The sequence below is a fragment of the Pipistrellus kuhlii genome, unplaced genomic scaffold (genome assembly GCF_014108245.1).
Source record: "Pipistrellus kuhlii isolate mPipKuh1 unplaced genomic scaffold, mPipKuh1.p scaffold_m20_p_179, whole genome shotgun sequence".
NCBI classification, from domain to species: domain Eukaryota; kingdom Metazoa; phylum Chordata; class Mammalia; order Chiroptera; family Vespertilionidae; genus Pipistrellus; species Pipistrellus kuhlii.
This window is the reverse complement of record NW_023425492.1, coordinates 62,501-77,424: the sequence shown is the minus strand read 5'-3', so window position 1 is coordinate 77,424 and position 14,924 is coordinate 62,501. Positions and strand designations below refer to the sequence as shown.

The window sequence follows — 14,924 nt, the reverse complement described above, 5'->3', positions numbered from 1 at the left end:
ATGTTTCTACAATAGCTCTCTATCCCTCTCTCTCTTCCTCTCTGTAAAAAATCAAAACAAAATATATTTTTTTAAAGAATCAATCAATGAGTACATTGGAAGAATAAATTGGTGTCTCTCCCTCTGTCTCTCTAAATACAATAAATAAATAAAAATTTTAAATAGAAAAGTGATAAAATAGAAAGACCTCTAACTGGATCCCATGTCCCTTTTGCCATGTGATGTCACATGTTCCAGGAAGACATCCTGAGGGATGGGAAGGGGGTGGGGGGATCACTCATTTGTCCACCCTGTTTTTTTTTTGTTTTGTTTTTTGTTTTTGTTTTTTAAATATATTTTATTGATTTTGTACAGAGAGGAAGGGAGAGAGATAGAGAGCTAGAAACATCAATGAGAGAGTCATCGATCAGCTGCCTCTTGCACACTCCCCACTGGGGATATGCCCGCAACCAAGGTACATGCCCTTGACCGGAATCGAACCCGGGACCCTCCAGTCCCCAAGCCGACGCTCTATCCATTGAGCCAAACCGGTTTCAGCTGTCCACCCTGTTTTCCTGGCACCAAATCGGCACTGTCCTGTAGGAGCTGCTGAATAAAGAATGAGTGAATGAATGAATGGATGGGCGAATGGATGAATGAATGAAGAATGAATGAATCACAAGGAGCACAAAGGGCAGGCTGGATGTTCGGTGGAGCAGGTTTTGGGGGGCTGAGGGCCAAAGAGGAAGTGCCAGGCGCAGGAGGAAGTGGGGCGGCTTCCGGGGCCCAGGGCAGGGGGAGGACAGGAGGGGCCAGGATGAGCAGGACGGGGAGGAGGGACCGGGATGAGGGGATGAGCAGGAGCGGCTGGCAGGGCCGGTGTGATGCCACTGTGATTGGATGTCCTGTTCTCCCACTTGGTGGCCTCCCACCCACCTACTCACTGCCCTCGGGGCTGGGCCCAGGCCTCCCGGAGCCACTGGAGGGAAGGAAGAGAGAGAGAGAGAGAGAGAGAGAGAGAGAGAGAGAGAGAGAGAGAGAGAAATAGTAGGGAGGGGGGGGTTGAGGGAATGCCACCTGGCACAGCTGGTTTGGCAGGTCCTGGCACCTTGGCAGAGAGGAGCTCTGGGGATAAGTGAGGATGGTGCTGGGAGCGGCAGGAGGACCGGAAGGCGGGGGAGGGGCGGCTGCTGGTTCCCTGGTCCATCCTCCTGGAGCCCCGACTCTCATGTCCACACCCCCCACCCAGACCCACACCCCTCCACCCAGACCCGCACCCCCCACCCAGACCCGCACCCCCCCACCCAGACCTGCACCCCTCACACCCAGACCCTCACCGGGCCAGTCCACCCAGCCTCAGGGACCGGAACCTGAATCCCAGTCCCAACCTTCCTCCTCAGACCCAGGGGTCCAGGCCCCCAGCCCCCTCCTCCCTCAGACCCAGGGGTCCAGGCCCCCAGCCCCCTCCTCCCTCAGACCCAGGGGTCCAGCCCCTCCTCCCTCAGACCCAGGAGTCCAGGCCCCAGCCCCCTCCTCCCTCAGACCTAGGGGTCCAGGCCCCAGCCCCCTCCTCCCTCAGACCCAGGAGTCCAGGCCCCAGCCCCCTCCTCCCTCAGACCCAGGGGTCCAGGTCCCCAGCCCCTCCTCCCTCAGACCCAGGCCCCCAGCCCCTCCTCCCTCAGACCCAGGGGTCCAGGCCCCCAGCCCTCCTCCCTCAGACCCAGGGGTCCAACCCCTCCTCCCTCAGACCCAGGGGTCCAGGCCCCCAGCCCTCCTCCCTCAGACCCAGGGGTCCAACCCCTCCTCCCTCAGACCCAGGGGTCCAGGCCCCCAGTCCTCCTCCCTCAGACCCAGGGGTCCAGGCCCCCAGTCCTCCTCCCTCAGACCCAGGGGCCCAGGCCCCCAGTCCTCCTCCCTCAGACCCAGGGGCCCAGGCCCCCAGCCCCTCCTCCCTCAGACCCAGGGGTCCAGGCCCCCAGTCCTCCTCCCTCAGACCCAGGGGCCCAGGCCCCCAGTCCTCCTCCCTCAGACCCAGGGGCCCAGGCCCCCAGCCCCTCCTCCCTCAGACCCAGGGGTCCAGGCCCCCAGCCCTCCTCCCTCAGACCCAGGGGCCCAGGCCCCCAGCATCCCTCCTCAGTCTCTGTCCACTCTGAGCCCAGGGTGGGGGTCCCAGCCATGCGCGCCCCAGAGGAGCCCCCAGAGGGGCAGGTGTGGCCGGGAGCAGTGGGCGGGGCGGCTGAGCGTGTGTGGGTGGGCCGGGCTGCGGCCTCGGTATCGGCCCTGGGGCCTCTCCTCTCCTCGATGGGGAGGGAGCAATCTGGGTGGGAGCAGAGGAGGTTTCTACGATCTGTGCGCCCCAAGATGGACCCGCTGATTACCGGGGAGGGGGCGGGGGACGTCAGGCCGGCTCGCAGGAGTCAGCGGCCCTCCTCCCACCCGGTCCAGCAGGTCCTGCTCCTCTCCAAGGGGCCGTGGAGACACGGGCACCCCCACCCGTGACCCAGACACCCACCACCCACCCTCTTCCCAGGTCCGATGTCACAGTGTCCCAGTTTCATCTCTGTCTGGGTCATGGGAGTCCAGGCCCCTGGCCCCTCCTCCCTCAGACCCAGGAGCCAGGCCCCAGCCCCTCCTCCCTCAGACCCAGGAGCCAGGCCCCAGCCCCTCCTCCCTCAGACCCAGGGGTCCAGTCCCTCCTCCCTCAGACCCAGGAGCCAGGCCCCCAGCCCCTCCTCCCTCAGACCCAGGGGTCCAGGCCCCCAGCCCCTCCTCCCTCAGACCCAGGAGCCCAGGCCCCCAGCCCCTCCTCCCTCAGGCCCAGGGGTCCAGCCCCTCCTCCCTCAGACCCAGGGGTCCAGGCCCCCAGCCCCTCCTCCCTCAGGCCCAGGGGTCCAGTCCCTCCTCCCTCAGACCCAGGAGCCCAGGCCCCCAGCCCCTCCTCCCTCAGGCCCAGGGGTCCAGCCCCTCCTCCTCAGACCCAGGGGTCCAGGCCCCCAGCCCCTCCTCCCTCAGACCCAGGGGTCCAGCCCCTCCTCCCTCAGACCCAGGGGTCCAGCCCCTCCTCCCTCAGACCCAGGAGCCCAGGCCCCCAGTCCCTCCTCCCTCAGACCCAGGAGCCCAGGCCCCCAGCCCCTCCTCCCTCAGGCCCAGGGGTCCAGCCCCTCCTCCCTCAGACCCAGGAGCCCAGGCCCCACCTCCCTCAGGCCCAGGGGTCCAGTCCCTCCTCCCTCAGACCCAGGAGCCCAGGGGTCCAGCCCCTCCTCCCTCAGGCCCAGGGGTCCAGCCCCTCCTCCCTCAGGCCCAGGGGTCCAGCCCCTCCTCCCTCAGACCCAGGGGTCCAGTCCCTCCTCCCTCAGACCCAGGAGCCCAGGCCCCCAGCCCCTCCTCCCTCAGGCCCAGGGGTCCAGCCCCTCCTCCCTCAGACCCAGGAGCCCAGGCCCCCAGCCCCTCCTCCCTCAGGCCCAGGGGTCCAGCCCCTCCTCCCTCAGACCCAGGGGTCCAACCCCCACCCCCAGCTCCAGCCCAGTCCGGGCTCCAGGCTCTGGGAGCCCTGCCCCCAGGCTCTGGCCTCCTGGGACGCCTGCTCCTCAGCAGCCAGAGCTGCGCTCCTCAGCGCTCCCACAATCCCCGGCAGTGATTGCTTTTAACGGAAAGGTCAGGCTCTGAAGGTGACAACGGCCTCATTCTGCAGAAATATGACCTCATGACCCAGTGGCCTCCCTTTGCCGGCGTCTGAGCTCCAAGAGCAAAACAGCACATCCTGGGCCGGACGGGCCCGGGACCGCGCTCCGCCCCCCCCCCCCCTGCCCTCAGCCGCCCTCCTGCTCCCCTTTCCCACCACGGGGGTCTGGCCGCGGTGCTGCAGGGGGACCCCTGCATCTTCCCAGGAGCTCACGGGGGGGGGCAGAGGGCATGTCCTCAGCTCAACCCAGCCCAGCCCTGTCTGCCACTGCTCCCTGCTGCCCTCCCTCCCCAGGGTCAGGGCTGACCTCCCACCCCAGGGTCCAGGAAGGCCCCCCAACCTCACCCCCCACCTCCACAGCCCCCTCCCCATCTCCAGACGGCCCTCTCAGCCTGGAGAGAGCCTTCCCAGCTGTCTCTCAGCCTCTGGGCCTCTGCCTGCATCCGGCCCGCCACCACCACCGTCGCCTTCTCCCCGAGGGCCCTCCCTGGCGAGCGTCAGTCCTGGGCATCCTCGCCTGGACCCCCGGAGGGCTGCCATCTGCAGGCTGAACGCCGAGCAGACGGAAGCCGCCCAGCCCCGCTCTCCCTTCGCCGGGAGCTTGGCTGTCTGTGTCGTCCTCAGCCTCCACAGCCGCACTTTCTTTTTATTAAAAAAAGTAAAAAATGTTTCATGCCGTAACTGGTTTGGCTCAGGGGATAGAGCATCGGCCTGCGGACTGAAAGGTCCCAGGTTCGATTCCGGTCAAGGGCATGCACCTTGGTTTCGGGCACATCCCCAGTAGGAGGTGTGCAGGAGGCAGCTGGTGGATGTTTCTAACTCTCTATCCCTCTCTCTTCCTCTCTGCAAAAAAATCAATAAAATATATATTTTTAAAAAATGTTTCATTTACTTTTTACTCACCTGTTTGATGAGACTCATTTTAGGAATGTGTTTTATTTGATCCGATATTTTCCAAATACCCACCTTTCAGGTGCGATCAGGATAGAAGTCACTCCTGGGACCCCTTCCCTGCGCTGCTCCATGCCGGTGCTCGGCCTCCGAGTTAAATGGAAACATGGTCTCACCGAAGGGGATGGCTCACACCGCTCCTGGGTTCCCAGGTACATTTAAGTGAGAGTCAAATGCCATGGGAAACCGTCACGCCTTGGTCACGTGTGCCTCGTTCCCAGCAGCCAACAGGCTCAGGCAGCGGGTGGCTCCCGTGTTGGATGTTGGACAGCACAGCTCTGAGCCGAGTTTACGTCCCTGTCTCTTTTGGGGAAGCAAAGCCAGGTCCTGACCTAGAGGAAGTCTCCTCAGATATCAGTCAGAGAGATAGAAGATGGATGGATGGATGGATGGATGGAAAGGTGATGGATGGATGGATGGATGGAAAGGTGATGGATGGATGGATGGATGGATGGATAAATGGAAAGATGGAAGGAAGGAAGGAAGGAAGGAAGGAAGGAAGGAAGGAAGGAAGGAAGATAGATGGATAAGTGGAAGGATGGATGGAAGGAAGGAAGGATGACGAATGGATAGAAGGAAGGATGGATGGATGGGTGGATAGAAGAAAGGAAGGAAGGAAGGATGATGAATGGATAGATGGATGGATGAATGGATGGATGATGAATAAATGGATGAATGGATGATGGATGGGTGGATGGATGGATGATGGATGGATAGATGGATGGATGATGGATGGATAGATGGATGAGGGAAGGATAGATGGATGGATGATGGATGGATGGATGATAGATGGATGGATGATGGATGGATAGATGAATAGATGATGGATGGATGGATAGATGAATGATGGATGGATAGAAGGATGGATGAATTGATGGATGATGGATGGATAGATGGATGATGGATGGATGAATGGATGGATGGATGGATGATGGATGGATAGATGGATGGATGATGGATAGAAGGATGATGGATGGATGATGGATGGATGATGGATGGATAGATGAATGGATGATGGTTGGATAGAAGAATGGATGGATGGATGGATGGACGGATGATGGATGGATAATGGATGGATAGAAGAATGGATGGATGGATGGATGGACGGATGATGGATGGATGAATGATGGATGTGTAAATCGCTGCTCCTCCCAGCGCCCCCATGCAGCTGGCACTGGGTTTCCCACTTTCCTCTTCCCATCCCACTCCAGGTCAGTTCCCTGTCCTCTGAGTGCCCCCCCTCTTCTGTGTTCTCCATCACTGTCCTCCCCTCCTGTGTCTTCTCTTTCTCTCTGCCACCCCCTCAGAGCCTGGGCCTCGCACCCTCCACAGTCAGGCCTCGCACCCCCACCTCCATCCCACTCCCAAGACCCACCTGCCCCTCCACAGACCCCAGCCACTCGCTCCCACCAGCCCGCGGTGCCTGGTCTCTCCCACCAGCAGCACTGACTGGACACCTCGTCCAGGCTCTGCCCCCGGATCGAATGCGCCTGTCCGCACAGGGTGGCCGTTCGCTGAGGACACGGGCCGGCAGGCCGCAGGCCGAGAGGGGCCCCTTGGGGACGCCCATGTGAGAAGGTCCAGAGGGAAGGCCGACAGGAGGGGGGTGGAGGCAGTGGCAGGAGAGCTCGGAGGGGGCGTGACAGGCTGGCTTGGCAAAGGCGGCGGGGAAGGTCCAGGGCAGCATGTCAGACAGGGAACAGCATGTCAGACAGGGAACAGCAGGTGCAGAGGCCAGAGGTGGGAGCATTCCCTGGGTCTCCGGGTCCCCTCCTTCAGACAGGCTCCGGGCCCGCCTTCTCCCTTCAGCATCTCCTGCACCCCCCTCGGGTCTCCCCGGGTCTCTGTGCCCCAGGACTGCCCCTGCCTTCCCTTCCCGTCTCCCTCGGGTCCTGGGAGTTCTGCTCCCCTCAGACTCTCCCTCCCCCTGGAACTCAAATCCCCCTGCTGGCACAGTGCCCGCTCAGGTCCCCATAGCTGTGGGGGGCCCGGGGCAGGTCAGCAGAGGTCCCGGGGGGGCACAGGGCAGGGTGTCACCCCCCAGAGCAGGAACGAAGGGTCTTTGAAGGTGGAACAGGGGCGAGGTGGCCCAGGCCCGGGCGGGGGGGGTTTCTCCACTCGGCCCCCCCGCCCTGCCCGCAGGGAAGACCAGAGCCCCCGCAGGCTGGCCCTCGTGGTCCCCCGTGCCCTGCGAGGGAGCCCTTGTCTCAGATGAGAATAGCAAGATGGAGACTAAAAGTAACGGAGACAGGATTCAAACTCAGTCATGGCGGGGAGCAGGGTGGAGGGTGTGGGGGGAGGTTTCGGGGGAACAGGGGGGGGGGCGCTCCCCACACCACAGCATCCAGAGGGGGTTTTGGCAGACGAACTGAGTGGACAGGACACCCTCAGACTGAGGGCAGGCAGTGCTGTGTGACCTTGGGCAAGTCACTCGCCTCTCTGAGCCCCCTTCTGTCTGACACCCCCCAGCGAGCTCACCTTGCAAACTAACTGGTCAGCAAATGGAATTTTTAATAGTGGTATATATATTTTTTGTTTTGATTCATTCAACCCGAATTCCTCTGGCCCATACTAGGAAAACGAGGAGAAATTGCTAGAAAGCTTCAACCAAAATGTTAATTCACGATGGTAACTTCTGTGGGTAAGTGTTTTTATTTCTTAATATATTTTATTGATTTTTTTACAGAGAGGAAGGGAGAGGGAGAGTTAGAAACATTGCTGAGAGAGAAACATCAGTCAGCTGCCTTCTGCACACCCCCTACTGGGGATGTGCGTGCAACCAAGGTACATGCCCTTGACCGGAATCGAACCTGGGACCTTCCAGACCGCAGGCCGACGCTCTATCCACCAGTCAGGGCCCGTGGGTAAAACTTTCTAGGTGTAGCTGCTCAGACATGAAGACAATAACGAGGCTCACACCCTCTGTGTCTCCTGCAGAAAGAAGTGGCTCTGGTGAGGAGACTGGGCTTGGTGACCCCCTCCAGGCCTCAGAGGTGGGGAGACCAGCGGCGGGGGAAGCCGGGTTTGGGGGACGGGGGAACAGAGGGGCCACTGGCTTTCCTGAGCTCACCACCTGAGAAGGTTTCATTCGGCCCTCACTGCAGCCCAGGGACATAAGTACCCTCACAGTTGGGGAAACTGAGGCACAGGAGGCGAGGGGATGGCTTCCAGGCACCGCAGCTGGGAGGTGCTGGAGCTGGGAGTCCAACCAGCCGCTGCGACCTTCACGCTCCCACCAGCATCACAGCGGGCAGCTGTCTGTGCATCTCTGTCTCTCCCGGTCTCTGACCCTCTTGTCTCTCTGTGTCTCTGTCTCTCCTCTGTGTCTCTGTCTCTCCTCTGTTCTCTGTCTCTCTCGGTCTCTGACCCTCTTGTCTCTCTGTGTCTCTGTCTCTCCTCTGTTCTTTGTGTCTCTCGAGGTCTCTGACCCTCTGTGAGTATCTGTCTCTGTGTGCCTGTCTCTGCCTGGGTCTCTCCATCTCTAGCAGTCTCTGCCCCTCCGTGACTCTCTCCATCTGTGCTGCAGAGGCCCCGCGGGTCTCTCCAGCTACCAGTCTGTTTCAGAGCATCAGCCACTTCTAGATGGTGAATGGATAAATGGATGGGTAGATGGATGGACAGATGGATGGATAAATGGATGGGCAGATGGATAGGTAGATGGATGGGTAAATGGATGGATGGGTAGATGGATGGATGGGTAGATGGATGGGTAGATGGATGGATAGATGGATGGATAGGTGGATGGATAGATGGATGGATAGATGGATGGATGGACAGATGAATGGACAGATGGATGGACAGATGGATGGGTAGATGGATGGGTAGATGGATGGACAGATGGATGGATAGATGGACAGATAGATGGATAGGTAGATAGATGGGTAGATGGATGGGTAGATGGATGGATAGATGGATGGGTAGATGGATGGATAGATGGATGGATGGATGGATGGATGGATGCATGGATGGATGCATGGATGGATGGATGGATGGATGGATGAATGGATGGATAGGTAGATGGGTAGGTGGATGGATAGATGGATGGATAGATGAATGGACAGATGGATGGGTAGATGGATAGGTAGATGGATGGGTAGATGGATGTGTAGGTGGATGGATAGATGGATGAATAGATGAATGGACAGATGGATGGACAGATGGATGAGTAAATGGATAGGCAGATGGATGGATAGATGGATGGATAGATGAATGGATAGATGGATGGATAGATGGATGGGTAGATGGATGGGTAGGTGGATGGATAGATGGATGGATAGATGAATGGACAGATGGATGGGCAGATGGATAGGCAGATGGATGGGTAGATGGATGGATAGAAGGATGGATGTGTAGATGAATGGATAGATGGATAGTGCCCAGCTGCGTCCCAGCACTTGGAAAAGTGTTTCACAGTCAGGAGGCGCTCAGGCAATATGCAGGAACGAAGGAGCGAGAGGATGAATGAATGAATGAATGAATGGATGAATGAATGGATGGATGGATGGATGAGTGAATGAAGCCTCTGAGACAGGATTAGCTCCTTTGTCGGAGGAGCAGCACAGGCTGCAGGGGGCGCCCAGGAGCCCAGAGCAGCAGGTGCGGGCGACGCGGAGCCCCTGGACTCTGCCCCACGCGCTCCCAGCGGCCGGGCCGCCGCCCCTCCTCCCTCTCCCGGGACTGGGAGGCTCCCTCCCGGCGGCCGCGCCCCTCGGTGGAGGCGTGGGTAGCAGCCGGGAGAACCGGCTGCGGGCGCCCCTCCCCCTGGGCGCGGAGGTAGGCACCTGGCGGCTCCCCCGTGGCAGAGCCGCCGCTCACCGTGCTGCCCGCCGTCCGCTCCGCACTCCTCCTGCCGCCGCGGCTCATGGACGGGCCGGCCGAGCCCCGGGCCCAGGGCCTGTGGGGCACCTACGAGAACAACATCTCCGAGATGAGGTGAGACCCCCGGGGGCGCCGGGCAGGGCCGGGGCCGCGGCAAAGCCGCCCGCCGCCCGCAGCCTCACCCCGGGCTCGGCGGGCTGCCAGGCACGGGGGTGCCGCCCGGAGGGAGTGGGGGGCCGGGGGGCCCCGCCGTTGGTCTCCCCGGAGTAGGATCGGGTGCTCCGCGAGCAGGGGGTCGAGGTCCAGTAGTTGCTCAAGAAACAGAACCTGCTTGTGCCCCGTCTTCCCGGGACGCCCCCCGAAAACCTGAGCCCCACTCGGGGTGCCGTCCCCTGGCGGCAGCTCAGAAGGCACCCCCAGCTCCGTCTGAGGTGACGGGCGGCAGAGGAGGGTGGGGTCCTGGATGTGGCGAGTCCCAGGGCCCAGGCTGTGTCCCAGGGGGGACCTGGCCCCTCACAGGTCAGGACACAGCGCCCCCCCACCTCCAGAGCCGGACTCCTGGTTTCTGGGGGGCGGGGGGGGCAGACACTCTGAGAGCCCTGGAGGTTCCAGACAGGGAAACTGAGGCTCCCAGGGGAAGTGGGTGTGATCACCCAGCCGGAAGCAAGTCTGCACCCCCAGAGTCTGTGGTTCCTTCTCTCAACAGCCCCGGGGACTCCCCCCGCCCCCCCTTCCCCGCCCCCGTGGCTCCATTTCTCAGCTGAGCTAGCGGAGGCTCAGAGACCAGAGAGGGCAGGGGGCCTGCCCAAGGTCACACAGCGAGCCGCTTAGATGGTCTCCCACCCCCGGGCGAGGGTCTCCCCCCTCAGGGTACACTGCACCCGGCCCTCCGCCCCCCGCCCCCCAACACCCACAAGCTGCACAGAGAGGCCTCCTGGCGCCCCAGATTCCAGAGATGGGAGCAGCTGGGTTCTAACTGCTGTGTGACCCAGGCACCTGGCGGCGTCTCTGGGCCTCCCTCCGCGCTGGGGTGTCCCCGGGCTGGTCCGCGCTCCGGTGTCCCGCCCGGCCCGGCCTCTAGGCCGGCTCCAGCCTCAGTCTCCTCCTCTGAGAAATGGGGAGACACGCCCTTCGCCTGTCAGACACCCCCGGTGCCGCTCCTGGGGCTCCCAGCTTCCTCCTCCATGAGCTTCCGGGCCCTCCTCCCAGCGCCCTCGGCACCCACATCCCCACGGCCCTCAGCGGCTCCCAGGCGCCTCCTCCAGGATGGCCGTCTCAGGGCCGGGCCCAGGGCGACCCCCACACACCGCCTCCCCCATCCTCCCTCTGCCTCCACGGCCCGGCCCTGCCCAGCCCCACTCCCCTCGAACCCGGCCTCCTCTCAGCCCGGGGCCTCGCCCCGGCCTCCCGCCTCCAGTCCCTCTGGGAGCAGCCCCCCCGGCTCCCGGCCCCACGCCGCTGCAAGCCCTGCACCCTGGCCTCCCAGCGCGGTCACCGGGGTCACCTCCCGTGACTTCGAACTTCCTGCCACACCTCCCCATTCAGCACCCAGGGTGATGGTTTCCCGGACATTTTAAGATGCTCACTGGGCCCCATCGGGCTGTTCCCTGCCCACTCCCACGCCCCCAGAACCCCCGCCCGGCCTGGGTCACCCGCTTTGCCTGTGAGGACCTCCCCTCCGCGGGTGTGGGTGCGGGTGGCGGCTGTGACGGCCCAGGAATGACGTCAGGAATGAATGGGGCGCCGGGCGCCCTCTGAGCCGGAGCGGGCCGGGAGGCGAGTCCGGACAAACGGACAGACGGACGGGACGCTGGTGAGGGAGGGCAGGGCGCGCAGGGAGGAGCCGGAGGGGCTGTGGGTCTGAGCGGACCCCCTCCCCCTGCCCTCGGGCAGCGGCATGAGCCACTCAAGGTCAGGTCCAAGAAGCTGTCCTCAGCCGAAACCGGTTTGGCTCAGTGGATAGAGCGTCGGTCTGAGGACTGAAAGGTCCCGGCTTCGATTCTGGCCAAGGGCATGTACCTTGGTTGCGGGCACATCCCCAATGGGGGGCGTGCAAGAGGCAGCTGGTCAATGTTTCTCTCTCATGGACGTTTCTAGCTCTCTATCCCTCTCCCTTCCTCTCTGTAAAAAATCAATAAAAAATATAAAATAAAATAAAAAGAAAGAAAGAAAGACAGACAGAAAAAAGAAGCCGTCCTCAGACTCCGTCCGCAGCCCGATTCCACGTCTGAGCCCCGTCCTCCACAGACAGACAAGAGGGGCTGTGCCGTAGGCTGTTTGGGGGACACAGGCCTATGTGATAAACTGTCCCCCCAACCAAGCACCTGCCAGGATGTGGGGAGGGGAAGGGCTGCGGGGAGGGGGCCGGGCTGCCAGGCTCTGTGGCCCGCGATGCTGTGTGGATTGTAGGGGTTCCGTGCCCCTGGTATGCCCACGGCGGACGGAGAAGGGAAAGTAAGGTGTAATAAACGTGTTAAGAGGAACTGCTAGGAGCGGGAGGTGGCAGGGCACAGGTGTCAGGGAGGGTGGACAGGTTCTGTGGCCAATGGGGGGGGGGGGGAACAAAGCCGGGGACAGGGATCCAGAGAGAACTACTTTTAAATATTTGTATTGATTTTTAGAGAGCGAGGGAGAGGGGGAGAGAGAAACATCCATGATGAGAGCGAATCATTGATTGGCTGCTTCCTGCACGCCCCCTGCTGGGGATCAAGCCCACAACCCGGGCCTGTGCCCTTGACCGGAACTGAACAGGCAACCTTTCAGGGCACAGGGCAACGCCCAACCCACTGAGCCACACCAGCCAGGCCCCTAAAGAGCTTCTTTAGTCCTCCCTGTGCTCCGTGCTTTCCCACATGATCTCACTCAAGCCTTCCCCCAGCCATCGGAGGCTAAGATCACCCGTTTGTGACGGAGACAATGGAGGCCCAGAGAGGCTGAGTGACTTGCCCAAGGTCACACAGCTGCCAGGCGGGGTGGGGCCGGGATTTCCACTGAGGCAGGCTGACCGGACAGGACGGGCAGGTGTGAAAGGAATTAGAAGGTGAGCAAGCTGAGGGAGGGGCGGGCAGACCGGAGGCCTCCCGGGTCGGCCGAGAGCGTCCCCATTTGCGGGGAGACCCGAGACCCGGCCGTGCCCGGACCAGCCCCTTCCGGAGAGGGCCAAGGCCAGCAGCAGCCGCCGAGCCACCCACCGGCGTCTGAACCTCTGCTCCTCCCCGCCCCCACTTTGATCTCCGAGTCCACGTGCAGGCCCTTCCAGACCAGCCCTGGTTTACAGCCCGGTCCCTCCCTCCTGGCCCCCCCACCCCGCCAGCGCCACTCCAGTGACTTTATGGCCTCAGCCCTGCCTTTTCCAAGGGGGAGGAAGGCGCCAAAGGGCTCGAAGCAATAAATTAATAAACAGCAAGACCTTGGCCCTAGTCCCCGAGGTGGGCGGGGGGGGGGGGGGGGGCGCGGAATTCGGGCGGCAGAGAGAAGGGGCCGGGCCGAAACCGGCTTTGGCTCAGTGGATAGAGCGTCGGCCTTCGGACCGAAAGGTCCCGGGTTCGATTCCGGTCAGGGGCATGTGCCTTGGTTGCGGGCGCATCCCCAGTAGGGGGTGTGCAGGAGGCAGCTGGTTGATGTTTCTCTCTCATCGACGTTTCTAGCTCTCTGTCCCTCTCCCTTCCTCTCTGTGGAAAATCAATAAAATATATTAAAAAAGAGAGAGAGAGAGAGAGAGAGAGAGAGGAGGGGCCGGGGCCGCCACTAGGAATGAAGGTGCTTTGGTGAGAATAAAAGAAAAAGGGGCTCACAGCCCCCTCCCCCTCGCCCCACTCCCCTCTGGGCGGGGCTAGGGCTGGGGGGGGGGGGTTGGGATCTGCCGAGGACGAGGGCGTGGAGCCGCCGGACCGCTCGGAAAGGACGGAGAGGCCGGTGTGCCGGAGGGGGCTCTGGGCCAGGGACAGAGCCCAGCGGTGGCAGGGAAGGCCAAGGCGGGTGGGGGGGTACGAGGCCTGGCTCAGGGAGGGGTCCGGAGCAGGGGACAGGTGAGGCCAGGGACTCGCAGGCGGAGTTGGGCCCAGGCTGGGATCTGAGCCAGCACCCAGGGACCTGCCGTGTGGATAAGAATGCCCGGGTCCCACAGCCCACAGGCAGGCACGACCCCGAGTTCAAGTCCCACCCACACCGCGCGCCCGCCAGGACCTGCTGTGGGCTGTGGGGCTGTGGGCTGTGGGGCTGTGGGCTGTGAGCTGTGGGGCTATGGGGCTGTGAGCTGTGGGGCTGTGGGGCTGTGGGCTGTGGGCTGTGGGGCTGTGGGCTGTGGGCTGTGGGGCTGTGGGGCTGTGGGCTGTGGGGCTGTGGGGCTTTGGGCTGTGGGGCGGTGGGGCTGTGGGGCTGTGGGCTGTGGGCTGTGGGGCGGTGGGGCTGTGGGGCTGTGGGCTGTGGGCTGTGGGGCTGTGGGGCTGTGGGCTGTGGGGCTGTGGGGCTGTGGGCTGTGGGGCTGTGGGGCTGTGGGGCTGTGGGCTGTGGGGCTGTGGGGCTGTGGGGCTGTGGGCTGTGGGGCTGTGGGGCTGTGGGGCTGTGGGCTGTGGGGCCGTGAAGTGGGCGCGGCGGGCGATGCCCGGGACGGCTCTGCTGAGTCAGGGTTTGCTCGCCTGGCTGTCTCTGGCTGTCCTTCCTTCCTCCTTCTCTAATTCCTGTGACTCCTCTTCAGCCGGGAACTCGGGGTGCTGGGCGGGGCGGGGTCGGGGTGAAGATGGATCATAATTGTGACCTCCCCCCGCCCCGGGCGGTGGCTGGGAGCCGGCCCTCCCGGCCAGGCAGCAGGCGTCAGCCCGCTCTGCAGATGGGAAGACTGAGGCCCGGGGAGACGGCACCGCTGAGGTCTGCTCCAGAAACGTCCCTGTCAGCCCCTCGCTAGAGAGGGCCGGGCGGGGCCTCGGAGAGGCCGTCCCTCTGCGGCCGTTGTCCGGTCCCCACCAACGGGCGGGCGGCACCGAGGGGGGTTCTGTTCAGTACGTGAGGACTGGGTCAGGCTGCACCCCCTCAGGGAGCTGCCAAACTCAGGGCTTTGCAGAAAACATGGCCTGCCCTAGCCGGTGTGGCTCCGTGGATAGAGCGTTGGCCTGGGGACTCAAGGGTCCTGGGTTCGATCCCCAGGAAAGGGCACATGCCTGGTCCCCAGTAGGAGGTGTGCAGGAGGCAGCCAGTCAATGATTCTCTCTCATGGATGTTTCTATCTTTCTCTCCCTCTCCATTCCTCTCTGAAATTAATTTAAAAAAAAAAATTTTTTTAAAGAAAAGAGCCCTAGCTGGTATGCTCAGTGGATAGAGCGTCAGTCTGCGGACTGAAGGGTCCTGGGTTTGATTCCGGTCCAGGGCACATGCCCGGGTTGTGGGCTCCATCCCTAGTAGGGGGCATGCAGGAGGCAGCCAATCCATGATTCTCTCTCATCATGGATGTTTCTATCTCTCTCTCCCTCTCCCTTCCTCTCTGAAATCAATAACAATA

General features: G+C 62.1%; 1 protein-coding gene across 1 annotated transcript in view; it reads left to right on the top strand.

Moving 5' to 3' along the window:
* The first annotated feature begins 9,397 nt into the window (after positions 1-9,397).
* Positions 9,398-14,924, top strand: part of SULT2B1 (sulfotransferase family 2B member 1) — a 35,982-nt gene continuing 30,455 nt past the window's right edge. The window contains exon 1 of the mRNA XM_036441628.2: positions 9,398-9,544. Within this exon, the coding sequence (XP_036297521.1) occupies positions 9,474-9,544 (71 nt within the window). The 5' untranslated portion in view covers positions 9,398-9,473. The remainder of the gene's footprint in view (positions 9,545-14,924) is intronic.